The sequence below is a fragment of the Lynx canadensis genome, chromosome D4 (genome assembly GCF_007474595.2).
Source record: "Lynx canadensis isolate LIC74 chromosome D4, mLynCan4.pri.v2, whole genome shotgun sequence".
In the NCBI taxonomy this organism is placed as follows: Eukaryota; Metazoa; Chordata; class Mammalia; order Carnivora; family Felidae; genus Lynx; species Lynx canadensis.
In genome coordinates, this window is record NC_044315.2 from 19035290 (window position 1) to 19059819 (window position 24530).

Genomic DNA, 24530 nt, shown 5'->3' on the forward strand with positions numbered 1-24530 from the left:
TGAACTCCCATAAGCAGGAAGGCAGGGTAGAAGCGGGAGTCAGCTGCCGAAGATCCTGAAGACCTTACTCTTTTCTCCAGGGATCAGTGACTATAGAGCAAAAAGGTTTTTGAGAAGCCAGGCAGAGTTCTCCTTTCCCCTTGGGAAACGCTCAATCTGTGTCATCCATGCAGATTCTGCAGAACCTTTAGAAGGATAAAAAGCAATGCATTTCTTCACTGCAGGACAGGCCTAGAATGAGAATGTCCCAAGTTGGACACACTACAAACAGCAAAAAAAAAAAAAAAAAAAAAAAAAAATATGAAGCTCTTTGGACTTCAGTGAAATCATCACTAGTAAACATGAATTAGAAGCAGACTCCAATTTGGGAGCCCTGCCATTGAGCAGTGTTTATTCAAGAAGCCATAAATTCTACTCTGGGCTCATATGACACTCCTGAGAGACATTCATGAAAGTTAAGGCTTACCAACACAGTGAGCAAACACCTGTGCATCATTTCTTTAAAAAAATAAAAGGCGAGGTATAAGAAAATAATCTTCCAGGCTATGTATCTTTTTTTTTTTTTTTACATGTATTCATTATTGAGAGACAGAGAGAGACAGAGCATGAGCAGGGGAGGGGCAGAGAGGGAGGGAGACACAGAATCCGAAGCAGGCTCCAGGCTCGTAGCGGTCAGCATAGAGCCTGACGTGGGGCTTGAACCTACGAACCGTGAGATCATGATGTGAGCTGAAGTTGGCCGCTTAACCGACTGAACCACTCAGGCACCCCCAGGCTACATATCTTAATTGAAAAGCCATGTTGGCTAAAAACCAAAAGCTCAACTAAATTTCTGATAAATTTCCTTTCCTAAGGAGCCTATCAAATAAATAAGCAAAGATTTTTAACCACCTAGCTGAGCAATAAAATCACTAACATTTAACATAAGACCCTCTAAAATCAGTTACTTCTCTTCTACATTTAAGAAAGTGCTTCCACCTCTGAAAAAAAACCAAGAAAATGTAATTAAATAGTCCATAATAAGAAGTGAGGAAAGGAGTGCATGTTTGTAAAACTAAAAGTTACTTAAGGTTTTATTCATCTCCCTCCTAATTCTTTGTTTCAAGTGACACAGTGCTTGGTAGAGAAAACGTGTACCGTGCTTTAAGTTTTATTTAGAGACAGCGACAGTGAGAGTGGGGGAGGGGTAGAGAGAGAGGCAAACAGAGAATCCCAAGCTGGCTCTGAACCACAAGCATTCCAGAGCCGGATGCGGGCCTGGAAACCATGAAACTGTGAAATCATGACCTGAGCTGAAGTCAGATGCTTAATTGACTGAGCCACCCAGGTGACCCCATGCTTCTTTAAGTTATTCAATACTATGAACACTCATCATTTTATCATTTTGTGATCTGAGGATGGTACTTTGTTACAGTTTCTCATTTGGAATCAGGATTAGCCCACAGAAAAAAATTATCTGAAAAACAATGAAGGGATGAAAATGACCTAAACAAATAGAAGAAATAATGAGTCCACTTTTGGTTCTTGACACTGCCCCAATAATATTTCTGTAATGTATTTCTGTAGTGCCATTTCATTTGTAAAGCACTCCTTTTTGCTCATGTTGGCTTATGATGTAGAAACAGCATGTGTTGTCCACATTTAACATTTGGGGAAGTGCAAAACCAGGGAGGTTATATGGCTTCCCCTAAGACTGGGTGTGGAGAACCACAGAGTGTGGATGAAATCCACTTGTGGCCTGTTTTTGTATGGCCCATGGGTTAAGAATAGCATTTACATTTTGCAAATAGAGCTTCCAATGAGTCTACTCATTTGTTGACACCTCTCCTATGGGTGATTTTGCACAACAGCAGAGCAGGAAAGAGACTATATAGCCCTGAAAGCCAAAAATATTTACTTTCTGGCCCTTTACAGAAAGACTGCTGACTTCTGCCCCAGACCCACAGGGGAGCCATGAATAGAGCCCAGATTTTTGGGAACGAACCACCAGTGTTGTTTCTACTCAATCTTATGCCTCTTTGTAAAGCCTGTGATTCATCCCAGGCATTTGTTTGAGGGATAAGAGGAAGTTTATGAAGCATAAATGTAGGTACTTGAAATAGAAAGAAGGCATTGAGAAGGGAGCCAGATGCAGCAAATGAAAAGGAGATAGGAGAGGAATTTGGCCCCAGCATAGACCACATCCAGAGCCTCACCTCATTTAGAGGATTTAAATGATGAGATTTGAAACCTTTTCAGTTGAGGTTGCGATTAGATTCAATATTTTAAGTTCAGGCTGGAATGGGTTCCCTTTGGAGGGTATTGGAACAGGACGAATATATTTTGCATATGGGACTAACATGAATGGGGGGTGGGGCGCAGAGGGCAGACTGTACTGGGTTGAATAATATCCCCTTGAAATTCATGCAAATCCCAAACTTCTCAGAAAGCAACTTTATTCGGAAATCTTTGTAGGTGTAATCAAGTTCTGATCCTACTTGGGATGAGGATGGGCCCTAATCCAATGACTGGTGTCCTTAGAAGAAAAGGGAAATTTGGACACAAAAAGGAGAACGCCATGAGAACAGATTCACACAGGGGAGAACCCTGTGTGAGGACAGGCAGGGACTGCAATGCCATGTTTACAAGCCCAAAGGGTTCCGAGGATATCCAGCACCGCCCAAAGCTAGGAGAGAAGCCTGAAACAAATGTTTCCTCAGAGCCTCCAGGTGGAACCAATCAATGACGACTTCAGACTTGTAGCCTCCAGAACCAGGAGAGAATGTATTTCTGTTTTAAGTCACCCTGTTTGAGGTACTTTGTTACAGCAGCCCTGGGAACCTAATGCAGATTAGTGGTCAAGTGGACACGGCCTTATGAAGAAGAATTAAGACCAAGAGAGAAAGAGGAAGTGGTCGAATGCCAAACCCCATAAAAATGTTTTTGCTTAAAACATAAACCCTTAGTACTTCTGGAAGACCTTGAGGGAAAACGACACAAAACCAAAACCCAGAGACGCTGATTTTCAACCTGATTGGGTTTTAAAAACACATGTCGCCAAGGTAAATAGAATGAACTTACACTTGAGCTTTTCCTTCCCAGCAGACCTGTTTACAAGTCCATCCCTTAAATTCCAGGCTTCCCCCCATCACCCCACGATGAACGAGAAACAAAATGCATTTTCCAACAAAGGCAAATGGATTAACTAAAATCTTCACAAGGATGTTCCTGACATACTTCTTTTTTGAAATAATCCTAAATTTCCACAGGTGGCCTCATTTTCCAAATCCCTGGTACAGTGGATCCTTGAACGGCATCAGAGTTGGGACATCTACCCCTAAACAGTCAAAAACGTGCATATAACTTTTGACTTCCCCAAAACTTAACTACTAACAGACTGCTATTGACCAGAAGCCTTACTGATAACATAAGCAGTTGATGAACACATATTTTGTAGGTTAGATGTGTTATACTCTGTATTCTTACAGGAAAGAAGCTAGAGGAAATGTGAGGAAAATCATAGGAGAAAATACATTTATAGTACTGTACTGTATTTATTGAAAATATCTCCATGTATACGGACTTGCACTGTTTAAACCTGTGTTGTTCAAGGGTCAACTGGATAAGTGATTAAAAAATAATTCTACACTTTCAATCAGATACAAAACCAGTGTATCATGGAATCATCACAGTCACCTCTAGAAGCTTCCAATGGCTCAGTGTGTAACCTCTTACACTGCTTGGCACCAGATACACTAAAGGCTAATTCTCCACCCCACCCCCACATACACACATTTTTCAGCACAACGTTCTTGAAGGTTGAAGCAAGATCCATTCCTTCATTTCTTCAAAAGTGCAAGGAAATGGTGGTAAAGACGTGAGGTTGCAGACATCATGTAAAGTCAAGTCAAAACTTGGGTGCATGCTATGTTCCTATGTAACTTGGTCACTGAGTGATAAAAATTTAGATTGATTGCTCTGAAACTCTTCATATATCATGTATAAAATATACATGAATGTAGGTGCTACAAGTTTGTGATAAAGTTGTTGTTGGGGTACATCCTAAAGCCTATGCAATGCTGGCATTGTAGCAGCTACATTCTTTTTAGTAGACCCACAAAAGACTCATCTTAGAATATTCCTTTATCATGTCATGTTGTATCTTGGTATTAATTATTTTATTTATTTCATTTCATTTCATTTAAGGAGGCTTCATACCCAGTATGGAGCCCAACCTGGGCCTTGAAATCATGACCTTAGATCAAGACCTGAACTGAGATCAAGAGTTGGACGCTTAACCGCCCGAGCCACCTTGGCGTCTCCCTCAGTATCAATTATTTTAAATAAACTATTTCCTCTCTATTTTCTTAATCAACTCAGATATAGTATTTGGCAATAGATTTGCATTCCAATATACTATATACAATTTTATTTGCCTTGTCCTTCCACATTCCTGGTTATCTTATTTTCCTATGACTTTAAACATAATTATATCTTAAATAACCAGTGGTGATAGCAAAAGTAAAGCCAGCTTGAAACTAGTACTTTATGAGAGCCCACTGCTAGTTGGGACGTAAGTATCACTCTCCTCAACCATTACCTAGCTCCTAAAATAAAGAAAGAAAACCCACCAATTGCTCTGAGTGGTCTGCAGGTCATTTATGACCCTACTTCCCATGACTGGGAATTCTGGGAAAGTTGGCCATTGTAAGCCCACGATCTCCACTGTGCCAATGTAGAAATTAATGGGTTACCTTTTCTCAGCACCTGAAAAAAGCAATGTTAATGCCCACATATCTGAATCCCAGCACACTGGGGAGCACCACAGTACCCCCATGAGAGAACTCCTGCAGAAGACAAGACTACAGAGCTAAGTTCATCACACTCCTCTGGAGTTTGGGCCCCAGATCTTCTTTGGCCTCTGAAACCAAAGCACTCTGTAAATCTTTTTGTCAAAAGATGTACATGCTCTCTAGAGAAGGAACGCATGCCTCCACAAATAGGGCCAACACCCCTGTGGCGCTTACCTTATTCTGCTCACACACGTACTGTATCCTCAGGGTGTCCATGGCTCTGATCATGGATTGCATGGCGGTGAATATGTTTTGGTAAACTAACTTCGTGAACCCCTTCCTGTCTTCATCGCTGTAGCCAGACCCATGGATGATTCTCATTTGCTTGATAAAGGTGCTTTTGCCACTTTCACCAGTTCCTGGTAAGACAACACAAGGGGAGAATGCAGTCAGCAGTCTTCAAAAGGAACACGCTAGGAAAGAGGGGACCTCCTGGCTGTGTTGGTCTGTATCGTGATGAACAGGGTTGATTGGGTCAACTTGGAAGGGGCCTGACAGTATCCTGACAGTAATATGGCGTCAGTATCCTGACCCTAGGCAGAGGAGTCCCTATTCTGTACCCTGTGCTCCCACTCCTTCTCTCCCTCCCTCTCTCTCACACGTGCGAGTGCGCGCGCGCGCGCACACACACACACACACACACACACACACACACACACACACACACTTAAGGGTACATGAGTGTCTCTGTTCCTTGGAGTAATTCTAACCATCAGCTCTCATAACCAGCACTGTTTAGGCCCCAGGAAACTGCTCCCCTACATCCCTTTTCCTAAGTTCCTTCTGATAACTGGCAACTGTGTCTGAAAGCCCCAAACGTCTAAGGGTCTCACTACCGCTAATATAGCAGCAGTGGTGATGGAGGCTGCATCAGTGCACGGGGAGGACCTCCGCAACAGGATCAAAGTCTTATTCACTCGTCAGTTCCTGCCTTTCAGATACGTGAGCACAAGTGATCCTTGCACAATCCAGCACCATCCCCGGTGGTGCCAAGTGACTGTATTCTGGCTCCTCCTCCTATTCCAACTTGTAGTTCAGGGGCTCCTCCAAACTCATAACACCTGCATGTGGCAGCAGAGGAACAGTTTACAGGATCAAACCATTCCTGCTGCTCTGAGATGTCCAGGCATAACATGTGGGACATAAGATGCCAGGACTCCACATTTTAAAAAAATTTTAAGTTTATTTATTTCAGAGAGAGAAAGTGTAAGTGTGAGGGGCAGAGAGAGGAGGGAGAGAGAGAGAATCCCAAGTAGGCTCTACACTGTGAATGGAGAGCCTGATGTGAGGCTTGAACTCACAAATTTTGAGATCATGACCAGAGCTGAAGTAGGACGATTAACCAACCCAGCCACCCAGGCACCTCAATCAGGACTCCACATTAACATTAGATTGAGATAATGCTTCACAAGACAATGACAGTTACAGTGTAAGTGATAAAGATGGATATGATGCAATGAAAATATTTTCTAACATTTTCTGTGATAATTTATTGTACCTGAAACTAATATAATGTTACATGTCAATTATAGCTTAAAAAAAAGATAATTTATTGTAGGAGATCCCATTACCATGTTTGGAACAAGTCATGTTATATTATACTCATGATTCATTTTCAAATCTCAGTATTGTTTTAAGAATTTTGTAACAATTCATGTCAATATGCCCCCAGCAGGGCAAAGTTTCTTCAAATTGAAGATTTATGAGAAGCTATCTCAGAACTAAAATGATTCAAGCCAAGTTGTAACTTCAAATGGGTGAGTTGTGCCGTACTCAAATTATATTTTAACAAAGCTGTTGCAAAAAAAAAAGAAGTTGTCTGACTCAGTATTTCTGTCAAAAGAGCGCAAATTATATGAAAACCTTAATTAAAATATACTGATTTTTCCATAATGGCAGCAAAAAAATTGTGGCGTCGTAAATGATTAATTATAAAATCTTTACTACTCATCCATATCTCATTGGCCCAACAGACTACCAGACAATGCAATTACAGACAAATTCATCCTCTGGAACTTTGCTAACACTTAGTCACATAAAAACCATAGTTGTACACATCTTTTTTGACATTTTAAAGACATGTTTGCCATGGTCAGAGGATAGAACATACTGATAATAGTTTGTTAGCGTAATTATAATCTGCAACTGTTTGGACTTATGGGATGTGGGTCTCTGTGATGTCTCTGCAAACATCAGGGCAGGGCCTAGCACAAGGGCCCTGAGAAACAGAGTCGCTCAAGTTTTCCACATGGATAGTTGAGATACAACGGTGAACATTTGTTAAGATTTTTCCTTCTAAGAAAACATGTTCCATCAGACTGACCTTTTCAAAACCCAAACCTACTCTTCTACCTCCCCACCCTCACTCAACACTCTCAGTGGCATCCCACTCTGCTCAGGAAGAAAGACAAACTTCCTCACTCTGGCCCATAAGGCTGCGCGGTCTGGCCCCTTGGGTCTTCACCACCCTCTTCGTACAACACACATTCTCTCACCCTCTGCTGACACATTGGTCTTCTTGCTGCCTTTGCTCATGCTCTGCACATTCGTCCTGCTCACCTTGGCTCTTGGCCTGGCCTCCCTAATGAGGTCAAGTTCCCCGACTGTAAGTTCTCCGGGTACCAATCATAGCATGTGCTCCAGCCACACTTGTGCTCATTAATGCCGTTCTCCATTTGACATGTTTTCCCCTACCAGTCTGCACATTCCCTAAGGGGAGACAGGGGCCACCTTCCTTTTAACTCACATCATCTCTCCTTGTGCCTGGTGTTACTGTAGAGGCCACTTTTGGGCGACAGGCTTGAGCAACGGAATGTTGAACAAGGGAAGAGGGCCCACAGTGACCACTAGGCTAAATGGAGACAGACCCACCAGGTGCCCCACCTCAAAATATTCACAAGCCCTAATTGACCAATGGGCTACTTACAACCAGGCTTAGTTACCATAAAAGGGAAAATTCATACATCCCCAGACCTCCTCATCTTCTCCCCTTAGAAACAGCCCCCTCCCACTGCCTCATTGCAGATGGCCTCTCTTCTGCGGTCCTGCCAACCGCTCCCCTGCAATGTATTCAATAAACTGCTATCTCCTTTGTTCTGCCTTGGCTGAATCCTTTCACCGCCCACACCACCAGCTCCCACCTGATCGTCACCCTACATTTGGGAGTCCCCATTCAATATAGAGAGAGAAATCACAATAATGTCTGACACTTGGCACATACTTAATAGGCTTTTAAACTACTTTTTAAAATTGTGGTAAAATACACATACAGTTCACCACCTTCATTTTTTTAATATATCAAGTTTATTTATTTTGAGAGAAAGAGAGAGAGTGGAGGAGGGGCAGAGAGAGAGAATCCCAAGCACACTCCATGCTGCCAATGCAGCACTCTGACATGGGGCTCAAATTCACAAACTGTGACATCATGACCTGAGCCAAAGTCAAGAGTCAGATGCTTAACCAATTGAGCCACCCAGGCATTCCAGGATTTCCTTCCTTTTATTAATTTTTTTAAATGTGTTTATTTTTTGAGAGAGAGGGAGAGAGACAGAGTGCAAGCAGGGGCGGAGCAGAGAGAGAGGGAGACAGAATCCGAAGCAGGCTCCAGGCTCTGAGCTGTCAGTGCAGAGCCCGACATGGAGCTCGAGCTCACAAACCATGACAGAATGACCTGAGCCGAAGTCGGTCCCTTAACCGACTGAGCCACCCAGGGACCCCAGGATTTCCTTCCTTTTTTTTTTCAACTTTTATTTATTTTTGGGACAGAGAGAGACAGAGCATGAATGGGGGAGGGGCAGAGAGAGAGGGAGACACAGAATCGGAAACAGGCTCCAGGCTCTGAGCCATCAGCCCAGAGCCCGACGCGGGGCTCGAACTCACGGACCGCGAGATCGTGACCTGGCTGAAGTCGGATGCTTAACCGACTGCGCCACCCAGGCGCCCCAGGATTTCCTTCCTTTTAAAGGCCTGAATAATACAGCAGTATTTGAGTACATGATAGTACTTAAGAGTATACCTAGTCTCGACTACCTGTAGTATCTACAACATGGGGAAAGAGAGGGGATTATCCCCTCTCAACTGCCCAGGGTACTATGTGAGTAGCAGTGCCTTCAACCACTGCAGGCAGCAGCACAACAAGTGGCCATGCAGGAGCCTTGTCCTGATTCTGTGACCCTTTCTGGATTACTCCTCCTTCCCAATAATGGTGACTATTTGAGAAGTCACTGGGTAGCAGCTACTCTAGACAAACAACCCCCTATCTCTCACACAACCACCCTACAAGGTGTGTGTAATCACAGGGCTTTATTCAGTCAGACTAATGACAGACTGTATGGTCAGGGAAGAAAGTCAGGGTCATGACCAAAAGGACTTCGTTAGACTGGTCTAATGAAGACAAATCGGAGGCTCACAGCCACACTGAACTCTGAGCCCCAGCAGGACCACCATCTTGTAGACATACGGTTGGAGCACGAAGAACCTTCAGACAGGTGCATGTTCTCACAGGTAGCCTCACTGCTACCTCACTTCCACTTCCAGAGGCAGAAAGGTGGGTCAGAGATGAAGAAACTGGCTGCAAGTCAGGAAACAAGGCAAGGTGGGTGCCAGTACGGAGCTGGGCCCAGAAGCCAGGCGACAAATGCCTCAGCCTTCAGGTTCACCAAGGATACCACCTCCCCTGAAGGAATTGTTTTCCCCTCCACCCCCTCAACAGTTAGGCCTGTCCCCTAGAGCAATCTAAGCACCTGGAACACCCTAGTGGAGCACATCCCCTAATTGCAGACCTCTCGCTACTTAGTCCCCTAAGGGTAAAGCTTGAGGGTCACTCATTTGGGTGCCAGGCACACTGATTACTAAATAGTTGGCTGTCAAAGGATGGCTAAATAAAGGTATGAAGAGAACAAATGTGAGAAGCCACAGTATTATTCCATAGGTCTTATATCATGATCACATAAAAATAAGATATGAATTTTCCAGAGGATTGCAGTGACACCAGCGGCCCCTGAAGCCACCATTTCATGATTACTCCTGGCTGCCCAGATCCCATACAATAACATGAGAACCTGTTGAAGACTCTCTAGTGTCTGAACTTCATCCAAGGTTCCAGATGACACAAGATCTCTGCTCTTACAGAATGCTGGGGTCCCTGAATCTCCTTCTCACTAGGACACTGCCATGCATTCTTCTGTTCCACCCCCACAGGGTTGACCTCTGGTCCAGTGCTACCTTACCCCAAGCAAATACTAATCCTTCTGCATATTATACACCACAAAGCTGATGTGAAACGAGAGATTACGTAACTATCTCAAGGCAGAAACTGTGATTTTGGCCCTGAGACCAGAAAAATCACTCGAGACTCAGTCCAAACTTCTACCAAGGTAAAGATCTTTTTTAGTTTTACAGGCCATTCACTTACAAGAGGTTAAAGCCAACCTCACCACTAGTCCCAAAGATAGGAACATTTTTTTTTTTTTTTTACAAGTCATTGCTTTTTGCTTTGGGACATGGAGCATTTCAAGAAGAAAATGTTAAAAATGATTTTAAAGGTTAATTGAAAAAGAAGATATAAATAGGGGCACCCAGGTGGCTCAGTCAGTTAAGTGTCCAACTTTGGCTCAGGTCACAATCTCACAGTTCATGAGATCGAGCCCCACATCGGGCTCTCTGCTATCAGCAAAGTGTGCTTCAGATCTGATGTACCCCCTCTCTCTTTGCCCCTCCCCAGCTCATGCTGTCTCTCAAAAACAGACATCAAAAAATATTCACAAAAAGAAGACATAAACTCATTTGATGAATACCAATACCTTAAAATATTCTTCAGTTCTATATTGTGGTTATTTGAAGAACAAAAAAACCAAACATGGAACAAAACAGGCTCGGTTAAAGGCAGAAAGAGAGATTGAAAGACACAGTCCACTGGGGGCTGAGTCCAGAGAAAAGTGACTCAGGGTGGGAGGTGCACTGGATCTTATGTAAGGCACCACACAACCCAGTTAGAACCTTCTATCTCTAAAAGGGAAACTGAAAATTATAAAGATTACATAGTTTTTTAAATTTTTGTCCAAGGTCGAAATTTGTCCAAAGTCGCTCAGCTTCCAAGTGCTGGGTCTCGGGTCTAAATTCAGGTCTGTGCTGGTATGTGCACTTCCCATGTTAACACCATGTGCTAGTTTTACACTGAGCGTTTCCCCAAATAAATGGTCGAGTCACACCCTCCAATCTTTTTAAGCAATCTTCATCTGGTACCGACATTGCGACACTTAGGACTTTATCTTTAATCCTTCAGAGCTCTGCTCTAAATGAGAGGTCTCCAGCAGCAGATGGGGGCAAGAGAGGAGCAAGGTGGGGGGGGGCACTTCTCTCTGCAATGACATCTGTGACCGTGACCAGAGGAACCAACAAACTCAAGCTAAGGATCTGAATTGAGCTTCCTCATCTGTTCTCAGCAGAAACTCGACACCCATACACGGACTACAACTATCTATTCTATGCAAGTAAAGGAAAAAAATCTAAAGGAAATGATTTTTTAAATGAAAGTTACTGGTGACTGGAGGATTAGGTGACTTAGCTTTACATACCCCACCCCCACCCCATCACGCTTTACAATGTGTGATTCGGTCAGGAGCACAGTCTACTCTGCTTTGTTTCTTGTCTCTTTGTGAGGACTTTCTCCCAGGCTCGCCCACAAAATCCACAGATAGTGAAGACAACTTGAGCTCTCACCCTGGGGGCCGCTTTTTGACTCACAGGGAGGGCAAAGCCTTAGGTTAGAAGGTGCATTTTGGTGTCAGGTTACTGAGGGATTCAATCCGAGCAACAGGGGCCAGTCGGGGAGGGGGAGAGGTGGGGGGACAGGGAGTGGACCACAGACTGGCAGGACTTTCACTCCTGGACCCAACTCTGTTAAAACACCAGATGGGCCAACGAATAAAATTACCATTCCATTTCCAGATTCTGTTCCAAGTATTAATAAAGGAAACGGCTCTTTGTCCCATTTAGTTTTTAGCTCAACGTTTTCATATTTGGGGGGAAAAACCCAACAATGGTTATAAGTACTTTTAAACTTGCATTAAGGTTGAGGTTCTTGCTTATCGTCATCCTCTTGCAACCATCCTCTGTAATCAAATCGGCAGATAACTTGTCAGGAAAGCACTCTGGCCGGTAACAGATCCCCTGGAGGCCCAGTACCAGTTCTCTGCCCCCTTGCTCCCTGGCTCTGGGCAGGAGACCAAAATGCCTCTCAAGTAAGGCTCACACACTCCCCTGAGTCTCTCACTGTAAAGCTCTGCCTGGGATCTCTGCCTCTCCCCAGCCCCTTAAATAGGAGTCATTTCCTTTCCCAGAATAGCCACTCAATAAGTGGTTAAAAATTGCACACACACACACAGCTTGCTACTCTAGCATACTTAACATAGACCACAGGCTTCTTGCTTTCTGTGGGTGAGGGGTATACATCTTTGACCTTGCAGGACTACAGGCTGTTTTACACGACTCTTGTCCCTGACATGTACTTAACCACTGTTTCCCAAGACCTTGTCATTTGTATGCCCATCTTGTGATTTTTTTGTTTGCCATACTCATATACCACCTGTATGATTTTAATATTTAGCAAAATTTTTTACTCAAATAAGCTTGTTATGAAAGGAAACATGGATATTATAGGTGAAAAACCAGTATCATTTGCCATGATTAATCTAATTAAATGTATTAAAATAAAGTAAGACTTCAGCAATATTCCAACTAAAAAAAAAATCATGTCTACCACCAGTGATCAGGTATCACATTTTGATAAATAACAGACACAAATTACTGCCCTCTTTATGTGAAATTTACCCATTTACTTAAAGGAGCTTCCCCCTCTTTTTCTCTAGAGGCTTCTGGAATTCTCCCCATGAACCACATCCAGATACAAAAAAAAAAAAAAAAACAAAAAAACACTGAGGGTTAAAATTCATGTTACTGAAAAAGGGCCAACAAAATGTCTCAGCACTAAAACTCTAAACTTTTTCTCAGATTTGAGAAAGCAATGTGAGATTCAACTTTCAGCTTACTGTTAAATACACAGAAAGGCTCACAGAGAAAAACGTTGCCTTTTAGGAGCCAAGAGGGAACAGAGGCCAAAGCAAAATAAATCCTTTGCAAGTGATAGACCAAGGACATCTGAACAGTACATCAATTGTTCTAAAGTTCACCTACAATCTTTTGCGAAGACAGCCTCCCCAGGAGCCAAAGCAAGGAGCTGATTAAGCTTCTCAGATAGGCAGAGCCGTCTCCAGCGTCCTGGGATGTTTTCTGAAACCATCTGTGAGAAACCATTGTTTTTTTGGTTTTTAGCTCAGCTTTACAAGAGGACAAACACAGAGCAAAAGTGTAAGTCAAAACATAAATGAAGACACGATTCTGGATGTTGATGTAAAGGATGGAGACCTACAGGCAGATAAGGGTGTGGACCTACCATGAAGACCGGCAGGCTGGCTCTGTGGGGCCTTAGGGCTCGTGTTCCCTGACACCTCTGGAGCCTAAAATCCAGCACGTAGGAAAAACCTAACTAATATTTGCGAACGGATATCTATTGACCAGGACAACCAGGATGGTCATGATCTCGGAAAGCAACAGGAAACAGGTTTTTCTAACCAAGAGAAGACTCAGGACTCGGTGGGTGAGTCTGGTGAGTAGACAAAGCAACCCCACACAGGGGCAGGCCTCCTGCCGATTGCCCTTTCCACCGGGCCACGCAGGACCCCGTGCCAGCCAGGCACGGAGGTTCAACTTCCATATCAGGGTTTCCTGGTAAAGGGATAAGTTAAAAAAAAATTCTTTTCGTAAAATTTTTAAGCAGGAGAAGTTCTCAGCGCAGCGGCAAGGAGGGCTGCCCCGGGAGAGTGCCTGGACTTGGGTGCACTGGCTCCTGTAACTCACCGGTGACCTTGGACAGCAGCCACCCCACACAGTAGGAATTTCTGCACCTGTGAGTGCTACAATCCTAGGGCTGGTTATTCTCAAGATACTGATGGAGGAGACAAGCTGGCTAACGTTGGAGGAAATTCCAAATGATTCCTTACTGCAGCACTGGAATGAATGTTTTTGCTCCCCCAAAATTCACATGTTGAAAACCTAATGCCCAAAGTGATGGTATTAAAAGGTCCTTTGGGATGGCGGGGGCGGGGTGCCTGGGTGGCTCAGTTGGTTCAGCATCCAACTCTTATGGCTCTTGATTTCAGCTCAGGTTATGATCACACAGTTTGTGAGTTGGAGCCCCAGAGCCCCATGTTGGACTCTGCACTGACAGTATGGAATCTGCTTGGGATCATCTCTCTCCCTCTCTCTATGCCCTTCCCCCTCTTTGCTCTCTATCTCTTTAAAAAAAAATAGACTTGAAAAAAATAAATAAGGGGTGCCTGGGTGGCTCAGTCAGTTAAGCGTCCACCTTCAGCTCAGGTCATGATCTCGCAGTTGGTGGGTTTTTACACCAAGTTCCAATTTAATTTCTGCATGAATAAAATCCCCACAGAAGCTCTGTTTTTCAATTTCTAGAGGGAAAACATTTTTTGAGTGCCATAAAGATTCACTTATTTAAGTCAGTCCTGTCTGCTTGTGCCCAGCCCCCATGTCACCAGCATAATCATGTCACCGGTCTCCAGCTTCTGTGCTTACAAACAGAGGGGGTGTGATCTTTCACCATGAAAGGAGGAGCAGTGTCCTAGGAACAGAGAACTGGAAACAATTGAAGACAGGGTTCACGGCTGCTCTCTCAACAGAAGAGGTGACTATGGGGCTCTTGAAACCAAAAAGGAGAAGCCACAAGAAATTAAGTGAAAAGGCTCAGTAAATAGTTTGAGATTTTTAAGAAACCTAATAATAAAACAATGGGGAATGACAAGATGCTGTATTAGATTTTATAGTCTTTCCGTTTCATTAACCTGCAAAATCATCTTCACTGACTAACCAAGAAGAACAAGAATTCCCAACAATTCCAATGGCAATTCCTGCCATTTTCTATCATCTTTGGGTGACATTTTGATCAAGAATGTATTCAGGTTTAAACCGATTTCTGAGTTCTTGTATCAAAGCCAAGCCAAAAAGTCATGCTGACAATTTTAATTGTGAAGAATCAATTAATTTTTCTGATTTGAAATATCAAAAACAATGTCCTTCTCAGAGTTGTCATATGTGTATTTAAAAGTTCAACTGCAGTGGAACAATGAGGCTAATTTTTACTCTAAGTTGAGTTATTTACCTACGCAACCAAATTTCTATAATTTGCTTTAAACGTGGTATTCTTTAAAAATTCAATAAAATTTTTTTGAATTATTAACTGCTTTATGTCAGGAAACAGTTGTCAATGATGGATGTGTCATTGACCTCTTGGATATAGTCACATGATCCAGAGGTGTTTGTTACTTACCAAACATTATAACTGACCCTTCCATAAGGAGTTACACAGTTTTGAGAATTTTGCTCATTCTGTACCAATAGTCCATCTGTATCAGATTCTGGAAAAGTAACACGATATACACAATCTTAAAAATCAAATGCTCTATTTTGGAAAATGTCCTGGACATCAATTACTTTTCCCTAGAAATGGTTAAGCCATACCAAGGGAAGGGAGAAAACTACTCAAACTCTATAGCTGACAGCTAAAATATTAGCAATTTCATTAGAAGTACAACTCATTTCAGTTGGAAGCAGGGTTATGAGATCACTTTCTGCTCTATGATTCTGACTCATCATTGTTTTACTTTCCAAAAACACAAATGGTAAGCATTTTAATAAATGATTTTATAATCTTCCACTCTTCACCATTCCTGCTGAAAAGTTAACATTCCCCTCCCCCCTTCTTACAGAAATGTTCACCAAGAAATAATAACACCAGGGCACAGATAATGCTTTGACCTCTCAACCTTTGGAAGAATATGAGGAGTCATTTAAAAAAATTTTTTAATGTTTATTTTTGAGAGACAGAGTTCAAGTTGCCGAGGGGCAGACAGACAGGGAGACAGAATCTGAAGCAGGCTCCAGGCTCTGAGCTGTCAGCACGGAGCCAGATGCAGGGTTCAAACTCACAAACAGTGAGATCATGATCTGCGCTGAAGTCAGAGCTTACCGAACTGAGCCACCCAGGCATCCCTGAGGAGTATTTTTTTTTTCCTTTTTCAAGTCTTTCTTTAAATTCAAGTTAGTTAACATACAGTGTAATATTAGTTTCAGGTGTAGAATTTTATTTATTTTTATGCTTATTTTTGAGAGACAGTCAGAGCATGAGCGGGGGAGGGGCAGAGAGAGAGGGGGACACAGAATCCGAAGCAGGCTCCAGGCCCTGAGCTGTCAGCACAGAGTCCGGCGTGTGGTTTGAACTCATGAAATGTGAGATCATGACCTGATCTGAAGTCAGAGGCTTAACGAACTGAGCCACCCAGGTGCCCCGAGAGACTCAACAATTTCTTAAAAAAAAAAACAAAAATTCTATACATTTCTCAATGCTTATCACAAGTGCCCTCCTTAATCCCCATCATCTATTTCACCCATCCCCGCCCCCTCCACCACTGCTCTGCTAACTACCAGTTTGTTCTCTATAGTCAGGAGGTCTGTTTTTTGCTTTATGTCTCTTCCCCCAACCGCACATTCATCTGTTTTGTTTCTTAAATTCTGCATGTAACTGAAATCACGTGATATTTGTCTTTCCATGAGGAATAATTGACACTCGAATGGTTAACACCATAGTGAGTCTTAAGGGAAAACTTGTTCTTGTACAAGCTATCATCATCTGAAAGTTTGATTTTGCTCCTGTTGAAAAAGAAGAGGAGCAAGAGGACAGCAAAGGCAAAAATTATTTAAACGAAAATAAAGAAGCTCTCAGAAGAGGCCACAGATTTAAAATCCTTAAGCCTCAGTAAAAGCAGGCAAGGAGGCAGGGTAACTTTTAAAACGCAAAAGCATTTTGCTGAAACAACTCCCTGACTCTTATTTCCACCCTCACCCCACCCCAAAGATAAATTTACATGGAAATAAATTAAGTGTTAAACAAAAGTGCAGTTACACGTAGAATCAGGTTAAGAATGAAAACTATAGGGGCGCCTGGGTGGCTCAGTTGGTTAAACATCCGACTCTTGATTTCAGCTCAGGTCATGATGTCATGGTTGGTGGCATTGAGCCCTGTGTTGTTGGGCTCTGTTTTCACAGCACGAAGCCCACTTGGGATTCTCTCTCTGCCCCTCTCCCATGCGTGCACGTGCATGCGTGTGTGTGCATGCTCCCTCTCTCAAAAATAAGTAAATAACCTTAGAAAAAAGTCAGGCCATATCATTTTTGCCTGCCTTCCTCTCCCACAGTGGTCTGCCAACATATCCAACTCCTCTTGCAACATCACTTTTTTCCATGAATCCCCAGAATTCCCAGGTAGAAACACTCATTCTCTTGTTATGACTATATTTTTACATGCACTGATCATAATGTTTATATTGTTTTGTTAAAGTTTATTTATTTATTTTTAGGAGACAGAAAGACAGCACAATCCAGAAGGGAGGGGGGGAGAGAGAGACAGGCAGACAGACAGACAGACACAGAATCAGAAGCAAGCTCCAGGCTCTGAGCTGGTAATGCTGAGCCTGATGCAGGGCTCAAACCCATGAACCATGAGATCATGACCTGAACCAAAGGGGGACATTTAACTGACTAAGCCATCCAGGCACCCCATGATGTTCACATTGTTTACATGTCTTCATCACTCTGTAATTTCCCTTAGATCGGGAACTCTCTTCTACCTGTGGACCCCAGGGCCTTGGACAACACCTGCCATGGAGTAGGGGCTCAATAAATGAATATTTGAAGAGTTACGTAGTATCATGTGCCTTAGCATTCCTCATTTGATCACCACACAGCCTTGGAATCTTTCCTACCGTTCCATTCAGAGGGCACTTTCCCAACATAAATGAAATACCCTCTCTGCTGTAATTCTCTTTCAATCCCCTAAACAAACAAGTTTGTGCCTACTCAACTCCAGAGATCTCATCAAACAATCTTCACTATAGCTTCATTCTCTGAAAAAAAGTTTTTTTTTTCTTTCTGGTGCACAACTGTAAATCACCAGTTCAATTCAAGACGTTTTTAGAGTCATTTGCATCATTATTAGTTGAGCACATGGTGACCTAGGCTGGGCACTAATTCTAGGGCATAAGTCTCCACCCAAGTAGGGAAGGTCAACTCCTTGGTTTCCTTTCCTCCAGGCCAAGATCCCTTTCAGCCTCAGTCTCCCCAAAACTATTAGCTGTAGAATGACTAAGACTAAAACATTTAAGTAATAATTTTTCAACATGTCTCTTACTGATATCCAAAAAAAAGTACTTAAATACACATACATACATACACACACACACACACACACACACACACACTTGGGGCATCTGGATGGCTCATTTGGTTAAGTGTCCAACTCTTCATTTTGGCTCAGGTCATGATCTCATGCTTTGTGAGATCAACCCCCACATGGGGCTCTGTGATGACAGCATGGAGCCTGTTTGGGATTCTCTCCTCTCTCTGCCCCTCCCTGCTCACTATGCGGTCTCTCAAAAATAAATAAACTTAAAAAATGTATCTATACATACTTAATTTCCAAGGGACAGCCTAATGATTTATAACTAATAACAATTCTCAGCCCCACTTATCAAGCTCTCTTTGTGGGAAGAGGTTTTCAAAAACTGTCTAAACTTCTGTTTCTAGGATGGATTAAAGCGACCAAGATGACCGTATTTTCCAGTTGCCCAGGACTGGCCTTAGTTTATACCTGTTGTCCTGAGGTAATTATTAATAGCATCCTTTTTCATTCTCAAATGTCCTGGTTTGGACAATGAGGTATATGATCACCATTAATATACTCTGCCATATTGGGGTTGGGAGACACTTGAGAGCATGCTCTGATGTTATAACTCTAATTCACTACTTAAGCCCAAGGTTAAGAAAATCCATCACCAGCTAGGTTTTGCTTTTCATAAGCCTCTACTTGAACAACAACAAAACCCCAGCTTTCCAGTAAAACAAACGCATTTCTTATGTTGGAAAGATTTATTTTTTGACCTTGCTATATAAAACCAGCTCAACAATGTCACCCAACTAGCTGCTTTCTTACCCCGTGGGAAAACGTATGCAAAAGAGGTCATTTAACTAAAAAAAAAAAAAATCCGTATATGAGATAGCGATTATCTCTATTAATTACATCTCCAGTGACCTACTTATAGACAAAAAAAAAAAAAAAAAAACAAAAAACAACTGCTTTCCACCAAAAGCCAATTTGATGCCTCTTCCAAGTCTGTAATTAAACATAGGAAAGAAATGGTTATAAAGAAATTGTTACTCTCTTTTCTCATTCTATCAACACTTAGATTCCTCTGCTGTGATAATAACAAGGGTTAGCTCTCTAAGGCGAGGGGAAGGAAAAGAGAATAATTTGAAGACTATTCTCATTTTACCCCAATGATAATGATAAGCTCTTGAGGTCTTGTCTTTGGGATAATGGAGAAGGCAGTATGGCAAAATAACTGTAGCCAGGTGCTACATTTTGGTTTCAGTATTTTTTCTTGGTGCTCAAGGGCCTATCTTTCTGGAATCCTAGATTTTTAATGTGCTGGTTAATTGTGTGACTTCAGACCAATTACTTAAGCTCTCTGAACCTCAGTTTCCACATCAGTTAAGGGGCCAGAATAAGACCACTCCTGTCATCGTTTGTTCTAAGAATTAAGTCACTTTAATTCTAGAAAACAATGCTCAAATATTATTATGATATGTGGTAAGAGTGATAACTGTGGAAATGGAAAGAGGGAATATAATGGTTTGGAAGGTTGAATGTATTTGCAAGACAAAGCTATAACCTTTCAGACCAGGTCATCGGTGGCATTTCTAATAATGGGGAAATTAGGGAAGTAGTGCCTGTATTCATTTCCTAGGCTGCTGTCACCAAGTACCATATACTGGGTGACTTAGAACAAAAGAAATTTATTCTCCAGGCACCTGGGTAGCTCAGTTGGTCAAGCACATGCCTCTTCATTTCAGCTCAGATCATGATCTCATGGTTTTTGGAATTGAGTGCCACATATGGCTCTGTGCTGACAGTGTGGAGCCTGCTTGGGATTCTCTCTCTCCCTGCCCCTCCCCTGGCTCATGCTGTCTCTCTCAAAAATAAATAAACTTTTCTTACAAAAAGGCATTTATTGGGGCACCTGGGTGGCTCAGTCGATTAAGCATCCAGCTTTGGCTCAGGTCATGATCTGGCGGTCTGTGGGTTCAGGCCCCCATCGGGCTCTGTGCTGACAGCTTAGAGCCTGGGGCCTTCTTTGGGTTCTGTGTCTCCCTCTCTCTCTCAAAAATAAATAAATATTAAGAAGATTTTTTTTTAAGGAATTTATTCTCTCACAGAGGCTCTGAGAGAAAAATCTCTTCCTTGTTTCTTTCCTGGCTTCTGGGGGTTGCTGACAACCCTTGGTGCTTCTTGGTCTATGGCAGCTTAACTCTAGTCTATGCCTTTGTCTTCACGTGGCCATCAGTCCTCTGTGTATGTGTGTTCAAATGTCACTCATCTTAGAAGGACACCAGTCATAATGGATTCAGGGCCCACCCTAATCTAGTATGACCACATCCTGACTTGACTGTAGCTACCAAGACAGTATTTCCAAATAAGCTCACATGTGAATCTGTGAAGATTCCAAATTCATCATGAATTGGGGGCACTCTAGTCAACTCAGTGATCACAGGCTCAACACCCCAAGAAACTTGATATAATAATTATTGGTAGGATTTTACAGAAATGGAAAGAAAGAATACTAGGGGATTCCTCTGCATATTCTTTTTTTTTTGTTTTTGTCTTTTTCCTTTGAGAGCACATGAAAGCAGGGGCTGGTGTAGAAGGACAGGGAGAATTTTAATCAGGCTCGACACCCAGAATGGAGCTGAGGTAGGGTTCCATCTCACAACCCTGGGATCATGACCTGAGCTGAAATCAAGAATCAGACGCTCAACTGACTGCGCCACTTAGGTAGTCCTCTTCATATTTTCTAGACATAGCAAACTTTTATGCTTGCAACATGAAAGACAAAAGGGCTCTTCATTGTTTGCACTTCTCTTAACCACCATTTGAACTGTTTCTGGGGCATTCAAGAATTTTCTCCTCACAGTTTTTGTCCTGACACTTGTGTCCTATGTAAAACAACCTCTTTCAGTGAAGTTACTTTATTAGGAGTAAATGTGAGTGACCAATTAAGATTCCACATCGATGTGGCAACATCATTTTAATTGTATCACCAACAACCCCAGAAGTTTAGTTTCAGGGGTCCCATCCCCATGAGATTCGGTCAAACAATTTCTCTTTTAATTTGAACATCTTTTAAGAAGGCATACATTCGCTAGTTCAACAGAAACTCTCCCACATTCTATACCTAGTCCCCACTGTCTTATCCCAGGTCCCACTACACATTTAAGGTACCTGCTGGAGCTCTGAAAACAGGAGTTTGCCAGCCCTGAACCCTGTGACCTCTCATTCCCTATGGCCCTGAAACTAGCCCTCGTCACCCCAGCTACGACCATCACTTTACTCCATTTCACCCCAAATCCCCTCACTTGACAATTATGGGGCTAACCATTTTCCCTGGTTATTCGGTTGTTTTGTAATTATTCTCAGTTCAGCTTTTGTCTCCCCCACAACTAGATTAAAAATAGCTTTGTATTTTGTATCCTCCCACAGCACCTAGCCTAACCATCTGCACAGAACAGACATACACATGCACGCTGGCTAAAAACCAAAGGGCCAGCAAGACAACATCCTGCCATTATTCTCATCTTCCAGGACTTGACACAGTGCCACGCTTAGAGTTAGACAGAGACGCTCCCAACTTTAGACGACCTTGCCCTGAACCTCCTTCACTTCCTTACCCAATGCAATGGCAAGGCCATGGGACCAAGGGGACAGGCCACTTGTAGTCTATGTCCTCTCCCCAGCTTCACAGCCATGCTCCAGGTGCTTAAGATCCTAGAATTCCACTGGCCCTGGGCCCACTTCCATTGCCCATGTGGGCCCTTCCCCAATCCATCCTCTTGAGCATGAACATGCCACTGGAATGCGCATCCCTAAACCTGAAGTACAGCTAAGGGACAGATGTTTTGGGGGGTGTTGACAAAGCTTGGATGTGTTAGCCCGAGTGCATGTCAACCTTCTGCACTCTGTGTGGGGGCAGGGGTAGGGGTGGCAAGGAGACAACAGCTTGGCATCCAGCTTCCATGTGTATTCTCACCTGGGTCCAGCAAATGTTAAGTGGCTCAATATGGACTCAGGGTTGAAGAGGTAAATATTAATGGCAAAATTCTCTTATCTCTCACTTTTACCTAGGACATACTCTCCAGTCTCAGTGTATTTTGGCATAGATCTACTCATTAGAGAAATAACTGACTTTCAGTTATTTGCTGAAAGGACGATAGATTAAAATGAGTACTTGTTTTCACAGAGGGCTTCTAAGAACTGAAGAAAAACTTCAAAAGCATGGAAGAATGGTACCTATTATTGGCTAAATATGCTAAGAGTCTTCTGACTTAGCCAATGTTTCTGGACCAGCCGCATTACCCAGGAAAATTGGGAATGATGTCACATGGTCACATTCAAATCAATATCCACTCTGAAATAACCATCACCACAGGGTACATCTAGGTTCCAAACACATGCATTACCATAAAATACATTCAAGTTAGGCACTCCAGTGTGAAATCAATTTGACAATACTAATGAAAAGTGCATTTAAAATATCTTTGAAGTAGCCATTAAATCGTACTTCATATATTTTCCTAGGATCCAACCATTATCTATACTTTGAAATCCAAACAGAATCTAATGGGAGATGGAAATGAGATGGTCTTGGCAGGATTTCACCCAAGTCAGGTTGTCCACAGGAAAAACACGATTAGTTATAGGCTACAGTGTGCATATTAAAATGGTCATTTCCATATTCACTCTCATACACTGAAAAATTAGTTACCGTAGGTCTCAAGCTCAGATTTGAGATTTTCCCTTACTGGTTATGATACTGTAAGCCTAATTTGTGCTTTAAATCCTCTATGGAAATGCAATTCAGCTGATTTTCCTGATGAAACTGATTATTTTCAAGCAGCCTGGTAGTCTTTGGCTGTCCCTGCCCCCACCTGAACATACATGAATGAATGCTTTTCCATTATAGACTTAAGGGGAAAAAATTCAATCTCCTTGGCAGATTAGCTAAGAATTTCCATTCAACTTTGTACAGAACTTACATGCCCACAAATCAACAACCCAAACCAAAAATCCTTGGCTTACATTTTCTGACACGGTTTGATGTACATTCTCTAGTTGTTCTTTTCCTCCTCTCCCTCCTCATTCTTTCTCAGATTCTGGATCTTCTTGGGTTCCCAGAGGATACAATTTTCATTCATCCATCAATTTTTTATCATTTAAACTCTGTTCTGCAGATAAGCAGGGTTTTTAACTTTCTTTATGTAGATTGTGACATCTGGTCAACCACCAGTTGACATAAACTCATCTTCTATCTACCCTATCCTGCCCCTTTCCCCCATGAAGTACATCTGTGACAGATACAAGACTCATTAAGAGTACACAACAACTGGGATCTCATCAAAGACATACACATACACTCACTCACCCATCCTTTCGCATAACTTCAAGTCACCAGACCAATAGGTGTGGAAGCTGCCGATGGATTGAAGCTAAGCTCTCTTTACATGGAAACCTGCCCTGCTCCTGAAGTCAGGTCAAGTCCAGCCCAGGGAGGAAAAGTCGTGGAAAAAATCCATTAAAAAGGATTGTTTTCCTACTAGATCTTCGGGAACCAATTTTTTTTTAATTGCAGCTGTTAATTTTTTTTAACATTTATTTATTTTGTTTATTTTTGGGGAGGGAGGTTTTTTAATGTTTATTATTTATTTTTGAGAAAGAGAGAGTATAAGCAGGGGAGGGGCAGAGATAGAGGGAGGGAGACACAGAATCCGAAGAAGGCTCCAGGCTCTGAGATGTCAGCACAGAGCCCAAAATGGGGTTCGAACTCTTACAACCCATGAGATCATGACCTGAGCCAAAGTTAGACACTTGACTGACTGAGCCAGACTTAACTACAATATTTAGAGAGAGAGAGAGAGAGAGAGAGAGAGAGAGAGAGAGAACAAGTGGGGGACAGGCAGAGACAAAGGGGGACAGAGGATCTGAAGTGGGCTCTATGCTGATAGCAGAGATCCCCATGTGGGACAAACTCACAAACCTGGAGATCATTACCTGAGCCAAAATCAGATGCTTAATGCACTGAGCCACTCAGACCCCCCTTAGAACCAATTTTTTAAAGGGGGCAGTGTGTGAATAGTGTGCTCTTCATTTTTCTTAAATGACAATCATTTTTATTCTTTTTGGCTTACTTGGTAAAAAAAAAATACATGTAGTGGTTGTAGAATGACAGTATTTGCAATACAGCCTTAATATAAAGAATTTCAACTCAGGCAGCCAATCATTTCCAAAAATTTCTAAGATAAAATACGAAGAATATGCAATATCCAGATTCTGGGGGATTATTTATCTGCTGCTTTTGTTTGTTTCTGTGGGGTTTTTTGGTGGGTTTTTTTTTTTTTTTTTGGTTTGTTTGATGGGGAGTTTGGTCAACAGTGAGGAAAATGCGGAGGCCTTGAGAGACT

The 24530-nt window shown here is 42.4% G+C and overlaps 1 protein-coding gene across 1 annotated transcript in view; it reads right to left on the reverse strand.

Annotated features, from left to right (window-relative positions):
* GNA14 (G protein subunit alpha 14) overlaps nucleotides 1–24530 on the reverse strand; it is a 211011-nt gene that overhangs the window by 87529 nt on the left and 98952 nt on the right. Inside the window, exon 2 of the mRNA XM_030294039.1 lies at nucleotides 5007–5191. Within this exon, the coding sequence (XP_030149899.1) occupies nucleotides 5007–5191 (185 nt within the window). The remainder of the gene's footprint in view (nucleotides 1–5006; nucleotides 5192–24530) is intronic.